We start from the raw sequence: 18,836 nt of genomic DNA on the forward strand, positions 1-18,836 counted from the left end.
AAAAGTAGAAATACACATGGCAAAACACATGTAAGAGTGGGAAAAATGTTCACACTCTTTCCAGGTGGAAAAAATAAATTCCAGAAATCCAGCAAAGCTGCTGAGGGACTCACTAGGTGAAGGAAATTAGCCATAAATGAGAATTCTCCCTAACATACGCCATATCCTTAGAGCTAAACGTAAGTTAGTGAAACGTAATTGGTGCATACAGGTCAACAGTATGGCAGCTAATCGCCTCCCCATGTGATGCCACATCACTTCTCACCCCTCCCGGGAACAGTTTGCAATTTAAAAATAAAAAGATTTCTGACCGCTCGATAACGGCCTTCGCAACCTTGTGGTGGATACTCTAAAGGCTGGCAACCTCCCAGGGATATAGAAACGTACTGTTTGATTGGTCCTCCCAGGAACACCACTCTGTGCAACTTTACATTCCCATATCCACCTGTCAACAGGCAGTCATAGCTACGAGAACGGTTTTCAGGCTCAGGTCCACTTCCCCTCTACACTTGAGTGCCCATGGGATTGGCTTGCTGCATTGTCATTACATCACCCAGTCTTGTCTTAGCTGCTTCGGTCCGCCTGTGACTCGCAGCTTGAGCATCGTCTCCCTCCTCCCTAACCCGTGGTGAGTTCATCACGTGTTCAGAGCAGGTTTCCCGGGCAAGGCCCAAACTGGGGCCATCCCTGCTAAATGGGATTACCTAGGATTTTTCCCTATCTCGTAATAACATACAAGGTTCCCTGGGCAGATGGTATACACAGTGGATCGCTACCCCCGCATTTTCCCACAAGGCCTTCTTTCATGGTGTGACTGTAGTTTGTTTGTGTACCTGTGTTTTTCCCCCCTAGTAGGTATCCGCTCCCCTCTTGCTTACTCCTGTAGGTGGTAGATGTGCCCCCCCTATCTGGTGCTGAATTAGCACTTTTAATACAGGAACTTGATAGATAATATCAACAAATGTCTTTTAGTGATATCCACTGCCACTTAATTATTGTTCTTTCCTATAACTCTGCCAGAGCTACCTTGTTGTGATTCTTCTTTTGCCACACAAGGATGTGCTATTAAATGACTTTGTTTTTCTACTTCAAGGTTATATTAAGGACTTGAGTAGATGCTGCATCAGGGTTGTAGAATGTATGGGGGAAAAGCAGATATAATGGGCGATCTGAGCTGCATCATATGTGAATACAAATGTTCTAATATGCAAAATCATTAGTGAGAATGAATATAATATAATGTAAGCACTTAGGTACCACAACAAATGCATCCATATTGTGGCAGTTACAAACATATGAATGTTTAGAGTTTTAAGTTTGAAACAGTTCTACCGCTAAGAGCCAATTCCTTCATATTATGCATATTATGCACCAGTAATTGCTTAGATGAGTAGCATTAGATAATGAGACTCTAGGCAATATTTGGTGCCCCTACACCAGGATGGCTGTGAATGGGCACAGACAGACTAGTTTTAGGTGCACTTTCAGCTTTTTAGGTGCACTGAGGGTGCATCAACGTGCTTGATTTCAACTATATATGATGATTCGGCCATGAGATGGGTCAGAGGATAATTTGTAAGCAGCTTTTTCAAGAACTGTAAAGACTAGATTGAGAAATGGAATTAAGTGTAAGCACTCAGAGTACATTAATGTAAGTCTGAGTGATTGCTGGGTATTGAGAGCTGCAAGTACCAACAACAAGGCTGAAATACTTCAAAAATGTTAGAATAACATGGGACAGAAACAGGAAGCTTGCACAGGAAAACAAGACCTTTAAGTAAATTCATATGTATTCATCATTGGGCACTCAATAATGAGTCACATAGGTGATCAACTGCATGACACTGAGGGTGGGAGCTAGAACTTAGTGGACAAGACATCACAACTAATTAGAACAGAATTTGTTTATTTCTAAAACATGCATATATTTACAAAGAATCACAATTTGGAATATAAAAGACTATGGGCCTCATTACGACCCAGGTGGTAAGTTACCGCCTGGGTCGTACCTTTACCACCATGGCGTAAACTACGTTTACGCCATGGTGGTTGGCGGACTTACCGCCCCATTCCGAGGTCGGCGGGGCGGTAAGTCCCCAATCCCCATTTACCCTTCCCCATTCCCATTTTTGCCCCATAGGGCATAATGGGAGTGGGGAAGGCGTTAATTACGCCACCATAAATTACGGTGGCGTAATTAACAACATGGTCCCTTAGCGCCATGGATTTTAACACCTGCTAAAAGCAGGTGTTAAATCCGCCATGGCGCTAAGGGACCTCGGAATCAGGCGGTAAGGGTCGGCGCTGTTTACGCTGCCGTAAACCCCTTACCGCCTGAGTGGTAATGAGGCCCTATGGGCCTTATTATAAGTTTGCTGGTAACCTGGTGGAAAATCCGCCAGGATACCGGCAAACATATCTACCATTTCCGCTGCCTGATATCCCGGTTTTACCGGGATGCGATGTAGCACTTTGAAGCATCCTCTACGCACTAGATGGAATTACCAATACACATCTTAGACCAAATAACCGAACAGACCCAAGGAAGATGGTAAAATGCTGCTTTAATCTCAATGAAAGAAAGCAGGCAGTTGTACAGCTATGAAAATAGATGCATGCATAATCGCACCTCCTTTTGTGTATACAGAGTTTATATACCTTTTCATACGTCATCTATGATGTCATCCTACGTGGCATTTTGCAAAACCTACTACCGGGAGGGATTGGATTAGGGGAACATGTCTACTTATAGAATCATATAAGTGTTAATATCTCATTGGCTGCCCCTTGTCTCTAGGACACGGCCTGAGCTACTTCTACATATGTAATATACTGGTTATAGCAGAGAATATGGCACCAGACTGGTAACTGCAACATTATATGTGAAAGTGCGTGCCAGGCCTTATGATTGGTTGGCAACCCCATCCAACCTTGGACTTTCAGCTTGTTTAGCAGCACGTGAGTAGAAACAAAACCGAGTTGCTCGAGATGCGTCAATTCATTTCTTGTTTTCCCAATTAGTCCATTGTATGTCATCAACCTGATCCTTAGCCAAGGCCTTCTGTTTGGAGTTGACGTCGTAGTCTGCTCACTGTTCTGGAACATTGAGGGGGTATGACCAGACCACTATCTCCATCTGGGTTTTTATGAATAGCCCTTGTTTTCGACTTGTTAAGGACCATAATTTTGTCAATTTCAGCCTCTTATTTAGGACTATTTTATTTTATTAAACAGGGTGCCATTACCCTCTCTGGCCTTTAGAAACGTGTTCACTCCACCTTACATATGCTTTTGCCCTTGTGATTGTTCAGTATTTGGCATTTGCAAACGTCCTTGTCTCTTCTTATCTCAGCAGAAATAGGTCTTATGCACGTTGTCTGTTCCTTCGACTCCCTTTGTCCTTTGCACCCATCTCTCGAAATAGCCTTCTCGATCCTAGGCCAAGGTACTCCCTTATTCGGCACGCCAAAACAGCTTCTTCACCATTTCTTTCATTTGCAATCATAGGCTCGTCTTTTGAGGTAACAGGGTTGATTCTTAGCAAAGGCTGTTGTCCATTTTCTTCCAATGGCCGTCCTAAACGTATGTATACCTCTTTAAGCAAGCTTCTATGTGTCTTTTCTACCTTGCATTACAGCGTATTTACAGTTATTGGTCAGCAGGTTACATCATCTTCTTATATTCACAATTACTTTATCTTTAGGTACATGTTTCTCTTTGTGCATCAGTTACATTGTCAGTTTTAATTATTTTCATATTGGTTCGGCATAGGTACATACATCTCCTTTATAACATAATTCTGTCATCTTTAGATTTTATTTAAAGTTCATCCAGTTTACTCATAATGGCATTCTAACATCTTGGTAGTGGGCACCTCCTGGTAGCACCTTTCTTCTGCTTCTACGTGAGGGTACGATCTGAATGGCTGCCTCAGTGCATATCGTCTTTCATACAGTCGACACGGTATAGGAATGTTACATGGATTCATGCATGGGTTTTCAACTGAAGCTCTTCGCCTGCTACCCAATAGGATGGGGGTCAGGGGGTGGGGACCAGAGGAGAGGCATCCACCTGCTCCTCGACAGGGATATTACAGGTGGCAGAAAGGCCTGTATTTTTGGCACCAGCAATACCGGTTCCGAAAATACCAGCTGTTTTATGCCGGTGGTGGCCCGAGTTAACTCCAGCTCTTGACTGGAGGTAACATCTGAAGGAAGCAATGGGTCCTCAACTAACGCAATCTAATGAACAGACGTTTATATGAAGTTTATACATTTTTACTATATGTTATTTATGTAATCAAATAGAAAACACATACACAGAACATATTCTATAAAACATACAAAATTCACTCTGATCATCAAAGCATAATACACATGATTCCCACAACACAAATAAGGAAAAGTAAGGATCAGAAAAGAGCGCCTACATCCACCCCGTGCTGCCAGGGGGTCGGAACAAGAAAAATCAGAAACTACCATCCACCAAGAAGAAACACTACATAGACACAATGTTAAAATAGAAAATAAGCAATAAAGAAACTAGTCAAATTACAGCTTGAGCCACACTTGTGTGTTGGCCCTATTGCACTAAACAAATTGCTTCACCCATAGAACCAAGTAACTCCGGCTCATACTAAAAGAGAGCAGGACACATAGAAAAGCATGCCAACTCGAGTTTCGGCGGCCACTATCAATTCCAGGGCCACATCTTCATCAGGGAAAAAACAGACTTGAAAGCAAGAACAACTGGGCATCTCACGGCTATCTGTAAAAGATGATACAGTCAATGAACACTAATGATGACCATATATATGCACATAAACCACGCAATACAACGTCATTCTAAAAAAGCTTACGTACCTAATTCATCTTAAAATTTGTAATCTAAGCAGGGTCCAAAAAGCACACGCTGCTCCCAGGGGCTAGGAACCCGTCCCGCATCATGGTATATGCAGCAACACATTAAACAATTATTTAGTTGGTTGTTTTATTTAAAAGTTGTGAAAATAATCAGACTGAAAAGTTCCCTGCTGCAGATAACATCATAAGTGAATATAAACACACTGACTGTCTGCCAGCACTAACCTTGGCTACACAAATAAAACATTCACATCTCTATAGGCTCGCAGAACGCTGAACCTGCATGCAAACTAGAGGCTGTGTTGGAGGCAGTAGCGTGCCTCTGGGACAAACGCTATTAGCGCCATGGCTGCCTCCAAACCCGGGTCCGGGTCTGGTCTAACTGAATGGGGACTTACCAGGACATTCCGGGGAAGGTGGGGAAGGTGTAAGTGGTTCCAACCCAGCACTCCAACTAAGTCAATGCCTAGTATGGGATGCCCAATGGAAACCCTTATTTATATATTTTTATGTCAAAAGTTCTTTTCATTCTGGATGATGTACACTTATATAACGCCCCTCTCTTTGAATCCCCCCGGCCTCACTGAGCCAAGAAGTAGGTTTGTTTTGCAAAGTAAAAGATTTATTTGAAGAATTGAACAATATATATATTACACTTTTATGAATATGAATAATATCTGAATATCACACTTATGAATATGAACACTGATCAGCAATGGGTAATATTACAATATCAACAATCTCTTTAATCAATTGGGAGTAGGGTTAGGAAGAATAATGTAGCAGAGAGTAACTTTGTATGGATTCAAGGAAATGCAGTGATAGGAAGGAATGCAACACAGAAATAAAACTTGATATGACTTCAATCAAAGACAATGGGATCACTCTTTCTCCCTATTACTCACTCCCCCCAATATGCAATATGAAGAGATGGAATGAGGGGACACAGGTTTCAGGAATAACAATCAACAATTGCAGTTTCAATCCTGATTCCCCCCAGCAAGCTTAGAGAGAACAGTAATGATTGTAAAACAGGACAATTGCTTTTAAATGGGGTTTGAAATGAATGGGAAAATGCTAAAAACGATTTTAATTTGCTAAATGAGATTCAGAACTAGTGAGAGTTGCTTTGGATTGGGTCAGGTAAACACTAGCAATGATTGTAGAATGATTAGCAGATGGAAAACAAAATTCAGAAGTTGAAAGCAAGAAATAACTATTTTACATGGAGTGAAATTGAGCCAATTACAATTTGCGGCAACTTTTTCACGTGCGAGAAACGCGATTACGGAAAAACCATAAGGAATTTGAATGTCGTTTTGGGTTCGTTTCAAAGCTGAGGATGTTAGCTTTAAAATGACGTTTCTGGGATGTACGGTTCAAACGTTACAGAAGTTTTAGTGAAGGTCGATTTTCCTCAGAAGAGTCAAAATTTCAAAATGAAAGATGCGCTTTAAAGATTAGGAACTGAGATGGACTTATACTAAGGGGCTATGAAAGTGCAAGATACCCAACGGGACAACCAACAGAACAGGGCGCCTTCCGCTCTGACTTTTGTTCGCCAGGACACTTGACTTTCTTCAGAAAAATATCAGCGCACAGATGATTATCACTACAATTATCACAGACTATATAATGAGAAGGATTCAGGATGGACACAAGATTCTATAATGCAGTTCTAGATAGGTTGAAATGATTGAATAGGATTACTTTAAACTAAGATATGACTATGGACAGTTCTATACTAAATACTCACTACTATGGCTTTGGAATGCAATCGGCCTGTCAAAGATCAGGTCAAGTGTTTGGCTGGGATTCGCTCGCCACCGGACAGGTCTCAGGCGCTTGTTTCTGCTCTCATCAAGGCACTCTAATCAAGGCACTCTGGTCTGTACGGCCTCTTGGACTGGATCTGACAGGTTCTGGGTTACAGCCCTGCTCCACCAGTTTAGATCTCCAGTTCTAGCACGGGTTCTTGGCCAGAAGCAGCAAACAGCTCAGCCAGGCTGTTGAATGGTTTTGGCCCCGTGGAAGTTTAGGGGTTAAAATCAGGTTGCTAGATTTTAAAGGCCTGCTGAAAAGGTTCAGCTTTTTGGGTTAGGCCTCTGCTTCAGGGTTCTGGAGTCTGGTTCTGGAGTCTGGATCTTCCTGCAGGGTGCTTCGCCGGTGGATTAGTTGAGTTGATGAGTGAATGTGTGTCTGTGTGGGTCCTCAACAGTCCCTATTTATCCATTTTCCAAAGTGGGTGGGGAGACTGATTGTCTATGCACAACCCTCTAAGGATCTGATGGGTCAAATAATTCCCCCTCTCCTGATTTGAGAAAGGAACAGTGTGTCATGATGTGTCATGTTTATGGCTTAGGGAGAAAACCTCCCCTTTGTCTCTGTACAGTATATCTTATTTTTCATAAAAAACATATTTACAATATGCACAACTAGTTCATCATACATATTTACATGATAGACCGACTAGGGTACGTTTCAGTCAAAGTCTCATGTTCCTACGAGTTTTGGTTCATGAATGACAGTTTTTCGTGCTTTTGGTTGGTTACACATTTTCGGATCTGTACAATTATTTTACACATACATGCACATACCCTCTGGTCATATTCCTGTAATTTTTCATGCTCCTAGCATAATCACAATAGCCACAATATAAAAAATGTTGTGGTTCAGGCTCAGAACATCGCACAGATTCCAGATTAGTTTTAAACTGTGAGCACATTTTTCATTTTAATAAACTCTAAGTTTCATATTTTTGTCAGTTCGGCACAATATTTTATAAGTCTTTTCCCAAAACATACAGTTACTTTAGTTTCAAATCTACATTTTCAGTCTGGCCCGCCTGCAAGGCTCGGCTGAGCCAGAGAGTCATATGGTCTTCTTGCTGCCAGGGCAGTTGATGTCAGTCACACCAGAATTAGCATTTTCATTCAGCCCAAGGGAGTCCTTTGTCTACACTCAGAGCAACATGCCAGAGTGCCCCTCCCAGTTCCTTTCACACCAGCCTGCCAGTTTCTTAGCAGAGAGCAAGGGGAAGATTCCTTTGTTTGGGAGAAGGTGTGGAATGTCTTTGAAGCTCAGTGTGGATAACTTTAACTTTTAAACACAATGGGCCTCATTACACGGAAGGGGGTAACCATGGCGCTATTAGCGCCATGGTTGCTGCCGGTAATTTACTGATCCCGCCATGGTGAATGGCGGAATTACCGCCCCATTCCAAGGTTGGCGGGGCCGTAATTCCCCATTCACCATTGGCCTTTCCCATTCCCATTTGAGCCCCCATAGGGCTCAATGGGAATGGGGAAGGCGGCAATTATGGTACCGCAAATTGCGGTACCGTAATTGCCTCCAAGGTCCCTTTGCGGGTCCCGTCATTAACGGCTGGTTAAACCAGCCGTTAAGGTAGGGACTAGCTAAGGGACCTCGTAGTAGGGCGGTAAGAGGAGGAGCCCCATAGGCTTGATAGCTACAGAGTCTATCCAGGTGCCAGCAGCGGACTTGAGAGGTGCCAGGCCCCCAGGCCCTACGCAACATAGTGGACGTCGCTTGAGGGAGCAGGAGCCGGATCAAGGGGACAGCTGCCAGGGATGGAGGCAGGCTAGGGTTCGTAGGCCCCGCTAACCCACTCAAGTGACAGGAGAGGTCGCCGCCCCACCTGCGAGAAACAAGGGAAGGTGAGCTTGCGACCCGCCACCCAACCACCGCACTCCCTGGAATGTCAGGCCCAGCAGAGACATGGGAGAGGCAAGGCTGAGTTTGGCAGCCGCTCCCGGGCCATGGAGGGGCAGACCAGAGGGAGGCCCAGGAGAAACAGACCGGCACTGGAGGCAGGGACAGACCTGCAATAACATAAGTCAAGCGAAGGAGGTACCCGTCTACTATGAGGACGCAGCGGGCGGGCCGCAGCTGATCTCTCAGCATCCTGATCACCCACACTGTCTGGGATCAGTGCGGCAGGCAGCTGGAGATGGTGCGGGTGCCGGGATACGCGCCGAGTATCCAGGGAGGAGGCAGCACCGGAGGAACCTCGTGCGTGTGGGGTCCCTCACAGCACACTTGTAAATCACACGGCAAACACCCAACTAACGATAAGCACTTACCTTACTAATTAATTGATGTCTCTGGGGGTTTCTTGAACACTGCCACATGTACCCCTCACAGACTGCTAAAACTCCAAGGAAATGCCCCCCATGCTACATGAGATCCAGTAAACTGTAAAGACCAGTTGATAATCTCACGAGCTGGTCATTCCACTACAAGAAAATAGAAAAATGTCAGAAGACTGCAGATCTGTTGGTCTCTGGTTTCCCAGATGGACTATATACACTTCCTGAGGCCAGAAATAAAGATCCCCCAAGGCCAGCATTGAGTTGGAAACTTGGAGTGGGGGGCCTGCTGGGACTTTCCAGTTCCTGGCCCTGTGCACGACTGGGCGTTGTGGGAGGGGCCCTCAGTTGCTGTGACAGTAGCTGGGGTACCCCAAGGCACGCACACGGTCTGAAGGCATGCATGGGTGCAAAGCGCACAGGGCCCCCAAGGCAGGAAAACAGCAGAGACAGGAAGAGACAAGCAGGATCACCTGTGTGGGGAATAAGTGGTTCCCCCTTGATGAGGACTCCGCTCGTGGGGGAGGTCAACAAGGAACAGTAGGGCCCACGCAGCAGTGAAGAAAAGGGCTTAGCATTGGGTTAACTCCCCCACATATGGACCTGTCCACTGTGGAACGCCCACACAAGTATCAACAAGCAGCCTAACCCAGGAGTACTGTGGGGGCAGAGAGGGGTTCCCACCGAAGGACAAGATCGGGGACTAATAGAGAAATGAGCCAGCCTGTCTGAAGACCCTAGTCAGGGGTCCGGCGCCCTTGCTGGGGAAGGAGGAGTAACCACTGGTCCGACTGCGTTGGAATACTCTAGACTCCATTAGGGGGGGGTTCCTGTGGGTGTAGTGAATTAAATTGGAATAAACCCAGTACCCCCCCCCCCCAACTGTCCCTCTGTGAGTGACGGGGAAAATGATTGAGGACACTTATGAGCTGGCAGGAAGCCTTGACACGCTTCCAGTACCAAGGCAGAGAGGTAATGGCGGGTCTGCCGGGGGCTCGGGACCCCCTGCTCCGCCGGCAGAGCTCAGCTCCATTAAGAATGATATACAAACCATCCTGGAGGAGATCAAAGGGATGAGGACTGACATGGGGGCAAAACTGCCAGACCTTTCGGCCAAGGTGGTAACCCTGGAGGACAGAATGGATGGGTGGAGGCCAACCGGGCCTCCACGGGTATATTGGAAACACAAATGGAAGCTCGATTTATGGACATGGAGACACATGAGGAGGAGATGCACCTCAAGGTTGACGAAATCGAGAACCGGGAGGGATGCAACACCTCTGATTTTTTGGCCTCCAAGACACGGACGATGAGACTCAATTGGTCCTGGAAGTAAAGATACAAGAAATAATAGGGAAGGTCCTTGATTCCAGGGAAGGAGAGAGAGTCATCATTGACAGGGTGCATGTAGCTAGAGGTGGATCACGTGGCCTGTGCTCGGTCCTGGCGCGCATGCATTACTGCAGGTACAAGGTGAGGATCCTTGAAAAGGCGAATCGCATGAAGGGGTGACCGATGGGGACTCCAGGGTGGCCATATTTCAAGACTTGTCAACCCATACATTGCTGAGGTGGAAGAAGTGCGGGCCATCACCAAATGGCTTCAGGAGAAGGGAGTGAGGTACCGAGGGGGGTATTTTACGCAGCTAAGTGCACATGTAACAGAAAGAAGGTACACCATAAGGAAATTAAGGAGCGACCACCGAAGGGTAAGGGAGGCGAAGGGTGTGGTAGCAGTGGGTATGATGAAGGTGAAGGGACTGAATTCTCAGAACAAGAGATCTTTGACTAACAACATGTTCTGAAAGCAGAAACGTGGGATCCTCTTCTTGCAGGAGACCCATTATACGAAGGGGGCAGAATCGCCAAATAAGGGTAATGAATAAGTAGGAACCTTTGGGCTTCCCACAAAGACACCAAGAAGGAAGGGGTGGGTGATTGATGAGCAAGACCTTTCGACTGCTGGGAATCCAGGTCAAGAGAGGATTTAGGGGAAGGTTCCAGGGGATAAAAGGGATACATGAGGGGACGCAGATCTCACTAGCCACTCTTTACGCACCCAACACGGGGCAGGTGGGATTCCTTTGTCAGGTGTTTAGGATGATGGATGGTTGAGCGCAGGGTGCGACACTCCTGGGGGTAGATTTCAACCTGGTAGTTGACCCCACATTCGACTGGTGGTCAGCGAAAGTGACTGGTATTAAAGTGACGCCTAGGGACAATTTGCAATTTCACCTTTCAAAATCGCCTACGGGACCACTTTTGGGTAGAGGTCTGGAGGAGGCACAGGCTGGGCCAGGGAGGCTACACGATTCCCTCCCCCTCGCATCACACTTATACAAGAATTGATCTCCTCCTGGTCCCGAGTGAAGGTGAGGTGATGGCACCGAGGGTGGAAGTGATCACGTGGTCAGACCACAAGTTGGTGGTGGCTAATTGGCGGCTCCCGGAGCCCCCGCTAGGCTTCCAGTGGAGGTGCAATGACAACCTGTCCAGGGACCCGGATGTTCTGCGACTTCCTCGAGAAGGAGATACGTGCCTTCTGCAAAACTAATGATAACGGTGAGACAGGCATGGTCATGATTTGGGAGGCGACCAAGGCCACATTTAGGGGCTTACCTATCGCTGAGGGGTCACGTAGAAAGTGGGATAGGGGGCTAATTGAAGGGGGGCTCAGAGAGGAGTTGAGGGTCCTGAGGTCCCAGCTGACCCGGCCAGTAGCGCACATATTCGGCGGATTTCCCCCCAGCTCAGAGCTGGGGCGAAATCCGTCAAAGTCCTGATTTGGCGGGCCCTTAAATCTAGCGGTAATAGCGCTACGCCGGATTTAAGGGTTACCGCCAAAGTCGTGATCAGGCCCACTGTCTTTTCATTTGTGGACGTCTATGTGCACTAGTGCATTGTTATCAGGTGCCAGCGCCGATATCCTGCAGGAGCAGATGAATAGCCCACCAGATCCACAAACCAGTTCTCCCAGCAGTCAATTGAACAACTCCTGAGTTAACCAGACCGGTGGAAAAGGAGGAAGTGGAGAAAATAACAAACGGACAGGATTTCTTCTGCCTCCTTCAATTCCTGGGACACTGAAAACCCTGCAAATAATGCATTACTGATTAATAATCAACTTTACTCTCTGCTTCTCGCCTAGAGACACTAGCTGATTTGTGAGAGAGATCCTTTAGCTGCTACTATGCAATGAGTTCAGCGTTACTAATCCTTTGTGACTTCATATCTTTTTCTCTACTGTAAGACTTTCTTTTTAAACATGTGTTTCTTGTATTTCCTCAATCAAACTCTCCTCTTAGACTTGCGTTGCTGTTAACTCAGAGTTCACAAGACTGAATTATAGGTGAAATCCACTTCTTCAAGAAACCTAACGTGTTAAGCCTTTCTTTTCTTTGCACTCATCTGTTTCTTTTGACTATAATGTATTTACAATTTACACTCCTGAAAACACTTAAATGGTCACTCCTCTCTATGACTGCCTCGTTCGTGCCTGATCACATTGCTTGCTTCCTCACATCAGTTTTCAGGCTTTTCAGTCACACATTGCTTTTTTTTTTCTGCAGATTGCCTCAGTTTCATTTTAATGTCCTAAACGGATTCACGCGAGCCCGCGCTTAACTGCTGCTGTCACGCTGCTTCTGGCTTACTTTTGAACTGTTTCTCTGTTCCAATTTTCAACAGCACAGACCGCAGACCGCTGACCGCCGCCTCAGCAGATCTCATCTCTCACCTCCAATTCACGCTGCACCGAAGGCTCGAATTCTACCAACGCAACTCCCTTGCATTTCTATGCACGCAAGGCACGTTGCAGGGTCCCTTACTCGAACGTGAGGAAATTCACTTCGAGAACAAACGTTGAACTCAACAACTTTGCAATGTTACTTGTACGCGTGTTCAGATTTTAAAAAAAACATGAGTTCCTTTCGCTGGCACGCGGACGCTCGCAAATCTTTACTGTGGATTCAATTATTTACAGTTTCTCTTTTCAAAGAAAATAACGTATATTACAACTTGCAGGCAAAACTTTAGATTTCTTTCATCTTGCAACTTTTCAATTCTGTTCATGCAGTTAAACTCAATTACTTAGATTAAAACATTGTTTTCATAGCCAAACTTCAGTTTCTTAAAGCTCAGTCACTTATCTGAATTTAGTCTCTGTCTTTTTCTGATGAACTTCCTCAAATAAGAGTCTTCTTTTCTCTAGTTCTTTAGTTCACTGTGGAGCTCCTAAGCACTGTGACCTCTCCAAGGCACAGTCCCCAATTTTGGGGAGTTCAAAGTAAGGCAGACCACTGTAGCTCCTCATTTAGCCCATCCAGAAGCCTCTTCAGGTGAAAAATGCAACTCTGATCCATTGCATACAACCTGTTAGCAGTACTAAATTCTTTCCTATTAGGATAAACCCAATCAATCACCATCCAGCTAAGTTGTAAAATGCTGCACCAAGGGGGCTGGAGTTCCATTACTGATCCAGGAGCAGTGCTGCCCAAACTTGGCTGGAGGTAAGTCTGGTGCCCAAGTCTATCACGTAAAGAAAGTCTCCTGATTTAGAGGGCCCAATGTGTCAAACAAATAAAAGGTTCCTTTCCAAATATTCACATATAATTGGTTATTTATAATGCACTTATGACCCGGAGGTTTCTAAGCGCAGACCCAGGGATCGAACCTGCATTGATCCGTGTCGTCTTGCTTCCATGGCGAGCACATTCCGCCTGAGCTACCCTTCAGAGAGAGTTTTCTTTAGCTATCGAAGCCTTTCGAATGTGCATAGGGTTTGGCTTGACCCGTTGCAGGACCACTTCAATTTCCCATTTAACAATTTTTACTCTCTATTGTTGGATACCATACAGAGGTTTTCGAATGGGCAGCCACATGGTGCCAGACCACTCTGTATACAGTATATGCCTTGGTTTACAAAAGTTCAGGTATTCCTTGGATATTCAATTACATTCAGGTCGCTCACCATGCACGTCTTGTACTTTGTTCTTTGCACATTTCTTCATACAATGTTGCCGCTTGCAGCTATGGTTCTAACACAGACCGGTCTGCTATCAGTCTCCCCGACTCACTGGCTGTGCTGACTTTACTGAAGCGGCTTTCTTGTCGGAGCCAAGGACAGTACTATGGCGGCAATCGTTGCTCCCCGCCTCAGCTGTCCATGCGGGAAAGCCTCAGGTACCTTCTACACACAATGCACCTTTCTTCCGCTTTATCTCTGGGTCTCATGTTTCTTATGCTCGAGGCTTCATGAAAGTAACAGTCTCTTTCCTCTGAAAAGGCCAAGGGCAATACCCTCCTTGCAAACCTCTCTGGTCTCGCCATCTATCTCCTCATATTAAACTGCCATCTCGGAAATGCTGTTTCCTTGTGTGTTTTGCCTTTGATCAGAGTGTGCTTTCGTGCTCCACCTTTTATCCGTGTGGGGAAGTGTGATGGAAGTCAGGTGTGTGTAATTATCAGTAATTGCCTGACTGTCTGACCCTTGTGTTGGGACATGTCAAGTATACGACTCGGGTGTTAGTCCGTTGTCGCTCACAGTGACCTGTCTGTGAGAAAGCGTTTGTCTCAGGAAAGATGGGGGATTTCTAGGTATCCTACCGGGTAGGATGTGGAAAAGGTGTTATTGGGAAGGGGATACCACGTCTCACCCTCCGGTGTCCCACTTCCACTCCCAGAGGACCCCTCGTCCAGGTGTTCCTCCCGCACTAGTCCACCCTCAGGAACTAGATCCAAAAGCGATGGTCATGCTCTGGCCACCTGAATGACAGGTCCCTGGGGACTAGCAGATGAGACACCTTCAGGTTTCTCACAGTCCCCAATTTTGAAGTCCAGAGGACTCCATGGGGATTCCGGCAAAATGACTGCTGGTGGTATTTCTGCCAATGTTGCCGATTTCTGGCCGTAAGGTGGTGGATTTCCCTCCAGCTTTTTGCTGCAGGAAAATTCTCCACCTCATGGCCAAACCTGTACTACGGCTGTGCGGTAATGTGGTGGTAACGAAATTACCACTGCATTACTGCCATTTTTACCCACACTGCTTTACTTGTAATGAGGCCCATAGTCTCTCAGTACTGACCATATTAGGGACTAGTCGATTTCTCCTTAGGAATGAGCAAGACAGGAAAGGGAAGTAAAGCAAAAGGCCTTACTTATCTCCAAAAAGTGAGGACAGGGATCAAAACAAGCAAAAAGAACAGGTGCCTCATAGGAATCTGTGGAGGGAAAAGTGCACAAAGGAAATCTTGATACAGGCAAGATAAGAGAGTTGGGGTTACCTTACCTGCCCATGGGAAGTTGTGAGCCCAGGGGCATCACAGGAATTTAGGGGATCATTTGAAACACAAAGCATACTTCCTGTTTAGGGTGGAGAGGGGGTACTCAGCGGATCACCAGGAAGACACTTTGGCGGTAACCCTTAAATCCGGCGGTCACGCTATTACTGCCGGATTTAAGGGTCCGCCGAATATTCGCGCTATTACCGCCGGCGGGAAATCTGCCGGCGGTAAGAGCGTGAATTTTTCCCATTGACCCCAATGGGGAATGGGGCATTCCCAAATGGGCTCAATGGGGAATGGGGAATTACATTACCGCCGAACTCGTGATCCGGCGCTATTAGCGGCGGGGAGTTCGGCGGTAGGGCTAATACCGCCAAAGTCGTGATCAGGCCCAAAGTAAGATGAGAGCATCTTGATTGTTTCCCTCTTCAGCTCAGCAGCCGAGGAAAGGGGCCACATCTTCAACCACTGGGAAGTATCTCTTTCCTCCTTAACTGCACCCTCATTATTGCCTACACCGCTCACCAAGACTGCAACATTGAGAACCCTCTGGAGAGAAGAGTTCAGTCATTGTTTTATTGAGTTTCCTGTTAATAATGTGCTTCTGTTTTTGAAGTGATAGAATAGCTTTGGTTTTCATGGAAAGTGAAAGCCGCTTTCTATAGACCCCACATGGAATAATCCATGAACGCTGCTCCTCTCGGTAAGGGCAGTGGCTCGGTCTAGAATGTCACAGATAAAGGCTGGGAGGTGCCCCACGTCCCCAGTAATGCCATATCACTCTACACCTGTGGTCTTGTGTGACGACTTAACACTCATCTTCAGGATTCAGAGCTGAGGAGTCATGGAAAAATCAAGGCTAGTTTACACAGCACCCACAGACACAGGGAACAGTCATCCTCATCCCAAAGTCTAGCAATGGTGCAGCTCCCTCTGAGAAAAGGGGTGGCATTTCCCAAGTAATGGAAGAGTGCTGATGCAGGGAGTGATATTCAGACTTTATTTAAAAAAAACATCAAGATAGGGTGAAGTTACAGTACCTTTTTCAAAACATTGCTTTTGAGATCACTCGATTTCTGAATCAGCAGTTTGCCCTGTTCTCTCTTTTCCAAAAAATCTTTCAAGCGTTCCTGTAAATAAAGAAGCAGAGGATATTGAAACAAAATATTCATCCATTGAGAACACCATAGCTAGATGACATTGTGATGACAGCCTCACTTCCTGTACTCTATGCTATGTTTTAATTAGCTGACAGAAAGCATTACATCATTAAACATACTTGTAATGTTTTGGTTGTGCAGACTAAGACACACATGGGGCGGGAAAACAACCATGGGCAAGGATGCCACATCCTGCCAGCAAAACAGTCATCTTTAGCAAAGGCATTCATGTTAGTGGTTATATGAGCCCCAATGGCCTTAACACCTGGCAGATCATATGGCCAATGAAAGAATCATTATACCTTATCTTGACTGCAGGCACATGGCAGCAAATCACGTAGAAACATTGGACTAACTCATGGATTTCCAGAATTTAAACACATCCATTTTGGTCACTGCTCTGTGCGGTGTAATGTTATGTTATTAGTCTTTTATACTGCACGATCACCACTGCAGTGATCTTAAAGTGCCGAAACACAGACCGCAGGTATGATTAAGTCCCATATTTTGGGCTGGGTAATGAGGATGTGGCTACCAGGAGGGCCGGATACCACCATCTGCTCCATAATGTAAGGCCTGGAGGAGCCCACAGGGTTTACCACCCATCACCAGATCTTGAAGGAACCCTGTCACTGAATAACAGCAACCCCAAGATGGGGCGAGACAGAGTAAAGGGCCAGGAGGCCCATTTGAGGACAACCATCTTGTAAAGTTAGAAGGGAGGTGCATCTTGCTTAACATAAGGAGGTTGGGAGAATATTTTAAAGACCCTCTTCCCACCAGGGTAACTATGTGACCCCTATAGTGTAAGTAGTGTGTCCAATCTTCCAGAGAGCCGTACTAACTCTTTACTAAGGGGTGCACTTAGTCTTCACCAACCTGACTTATTAATACACCCTCTAAACCACACTGTTTTATCCCAGCTGGTGACTCCCTTTCCCATTCATCCTGGGCCGATGACACAACTTTCGTGGCGCAATGGAAATCTTCCAAAGAGGGTTTGCATTCCAGGACACCATTTGGCTTTAAGAACTTGTTGCCAGTGAATAAGTGTTCAGTTTATGCCAATGGCCAGGAAGGACCAACGGTGGGACCTGCATGTTTGAACGACAGTATGGTTTCCCACAGCTACAGACAAAGATACAACAATGGGCCTCATTCCAAGTGTGGTGGTCCGGAATTATGGGTGATGGTCGCACCGTAGCGGCACCCATTTCCAGAGCGCCACACTACGACTCTGTGTGTGGGTGCCGATACGCAGAGTTTTCACTGAAGTACCAGCACCGTTAGCAACAGTGCTGGTGCTTCCGTGTCCCCATTCCCATGGATTCCTATGGGTCTCCATGGAATGGGGACTAACATTTTCCGGCGCCTGACTTCCCAATCCTCCGGGACTTGTAATGTCCCAGTGGCACCAGGAAGTCAGGCGCCGGAAAAGTGTTACGAGTCTGGTGGCAACCCGCCGGAAGCACTGGCAGGGTTACCGCTGGACTCGTAATGAGGCCAAATGAGTTGTAAAATAGAGAGCGGAAGAGACAACTACTGGCACACTTGAGTCAACACGCTCGATGGTGCCAAAATATCAGGGAGACTTTCGTCTACTACATGTTAATGTTAAAGGATATTTGTACCCTGCACTATCACCACCTGAGTGGTCCCCTGGTGCTCTGGCAGCTCTGAAAGAGGGGGGGGGTGAGTTAGTGGGAATAAGCTGGAAAAGTGCAAGAGAGCAATGATGTGCTGTTGGCAGCCTCAGCCTGGTGGGTCCGTCAGCTGGGCTTGGGGTGTTTTACAGTCGGTAGTCGTCATGTGCTGTTGTGCAAGTCTATGTGCGGTTTGTTTTATTGGTGCAGTGTAGTGAAGTTTGTGCGGATTGCTGCATTTTAGGCTTGTGGTTGTGTTTGGTTAGAGTTTGAGAGGTTTATGCAGAGGGATGAAATTGTTAGTGGATTGGTTAGTTGGCATTGCTGTCCTTGCAGTTATGTCTAGGTGTGATGCTTGCTATCATTCACTATTCCAACGAGGAGTGGCGCTTGCTAATTTCTATATTCTGTCTAGATGTGAGGCAGGCTAGTGATCACGATACCATTCAAGTGTTGCAATTGTCATCATTCATAGTTTTGTTTAAGGGTGGCGCATGCTAACATTCACATTTCTATCTAGATACGACATAGGCTAAGGTTAGGAATTCCATAAAAGTGTGGCGCATGCTAACATTCACATTTTTATCTAGATGTGACGCAGGCTAAGGTTGAGAATTCCATCTAAGTGTGGCGCATGCTAACCTTCACATTTCTATCTAGATGCGAAGCAGGCTACGGTTGAGAATTCCATCTAAGTGTAGCGCATACTAACATTCAAATTTCTATCGAGATGCGTCGTAGGCTAAGTTTGAGAATTCCATCTAAGTGTGGCACATGTTAAC

At 46.0% G+C, this 18,836-nt stretch overlaps 1 protein-coding gene across 1 annotated transcript in view; it reads right to left on the reverse strand.

The window, feature by feature from the left end:
- Window positions 1-18,836, reverse strand: part of CFAP161 (cilia and flagella associated protein 161) — a 162,336-nt gene that overhangs the window by 100,754 nt on the left and 42,746 nt on the right. Inside the window, exon 3 of the mRNA XM_069624165.1 lies at window positions 16,292-16,381. Coding sequence (XP_069480266.1) covers window positions 16,292-16,381 — 90 coding nt within the window. The remainder of the gene's footprint in view (window positions 1-16,291; window positions 16,382-18,836) is intronic.

Source organism: Ambystoma mexicanum, chromosome 11, assembly GCF_040938575.1.
Source record: "Ambystoma mexicanum isolate Mex_15411 chromosome 11, UKY_AmexF1_1, whole genome shotgun sequence".
NCBI classification, from domain to species: Eukaryota; Metazoa; Chordata; class Amphibia; order Caudata; family Ambystomatidae; genus Ambystoma; species Ambystoma mexicanum.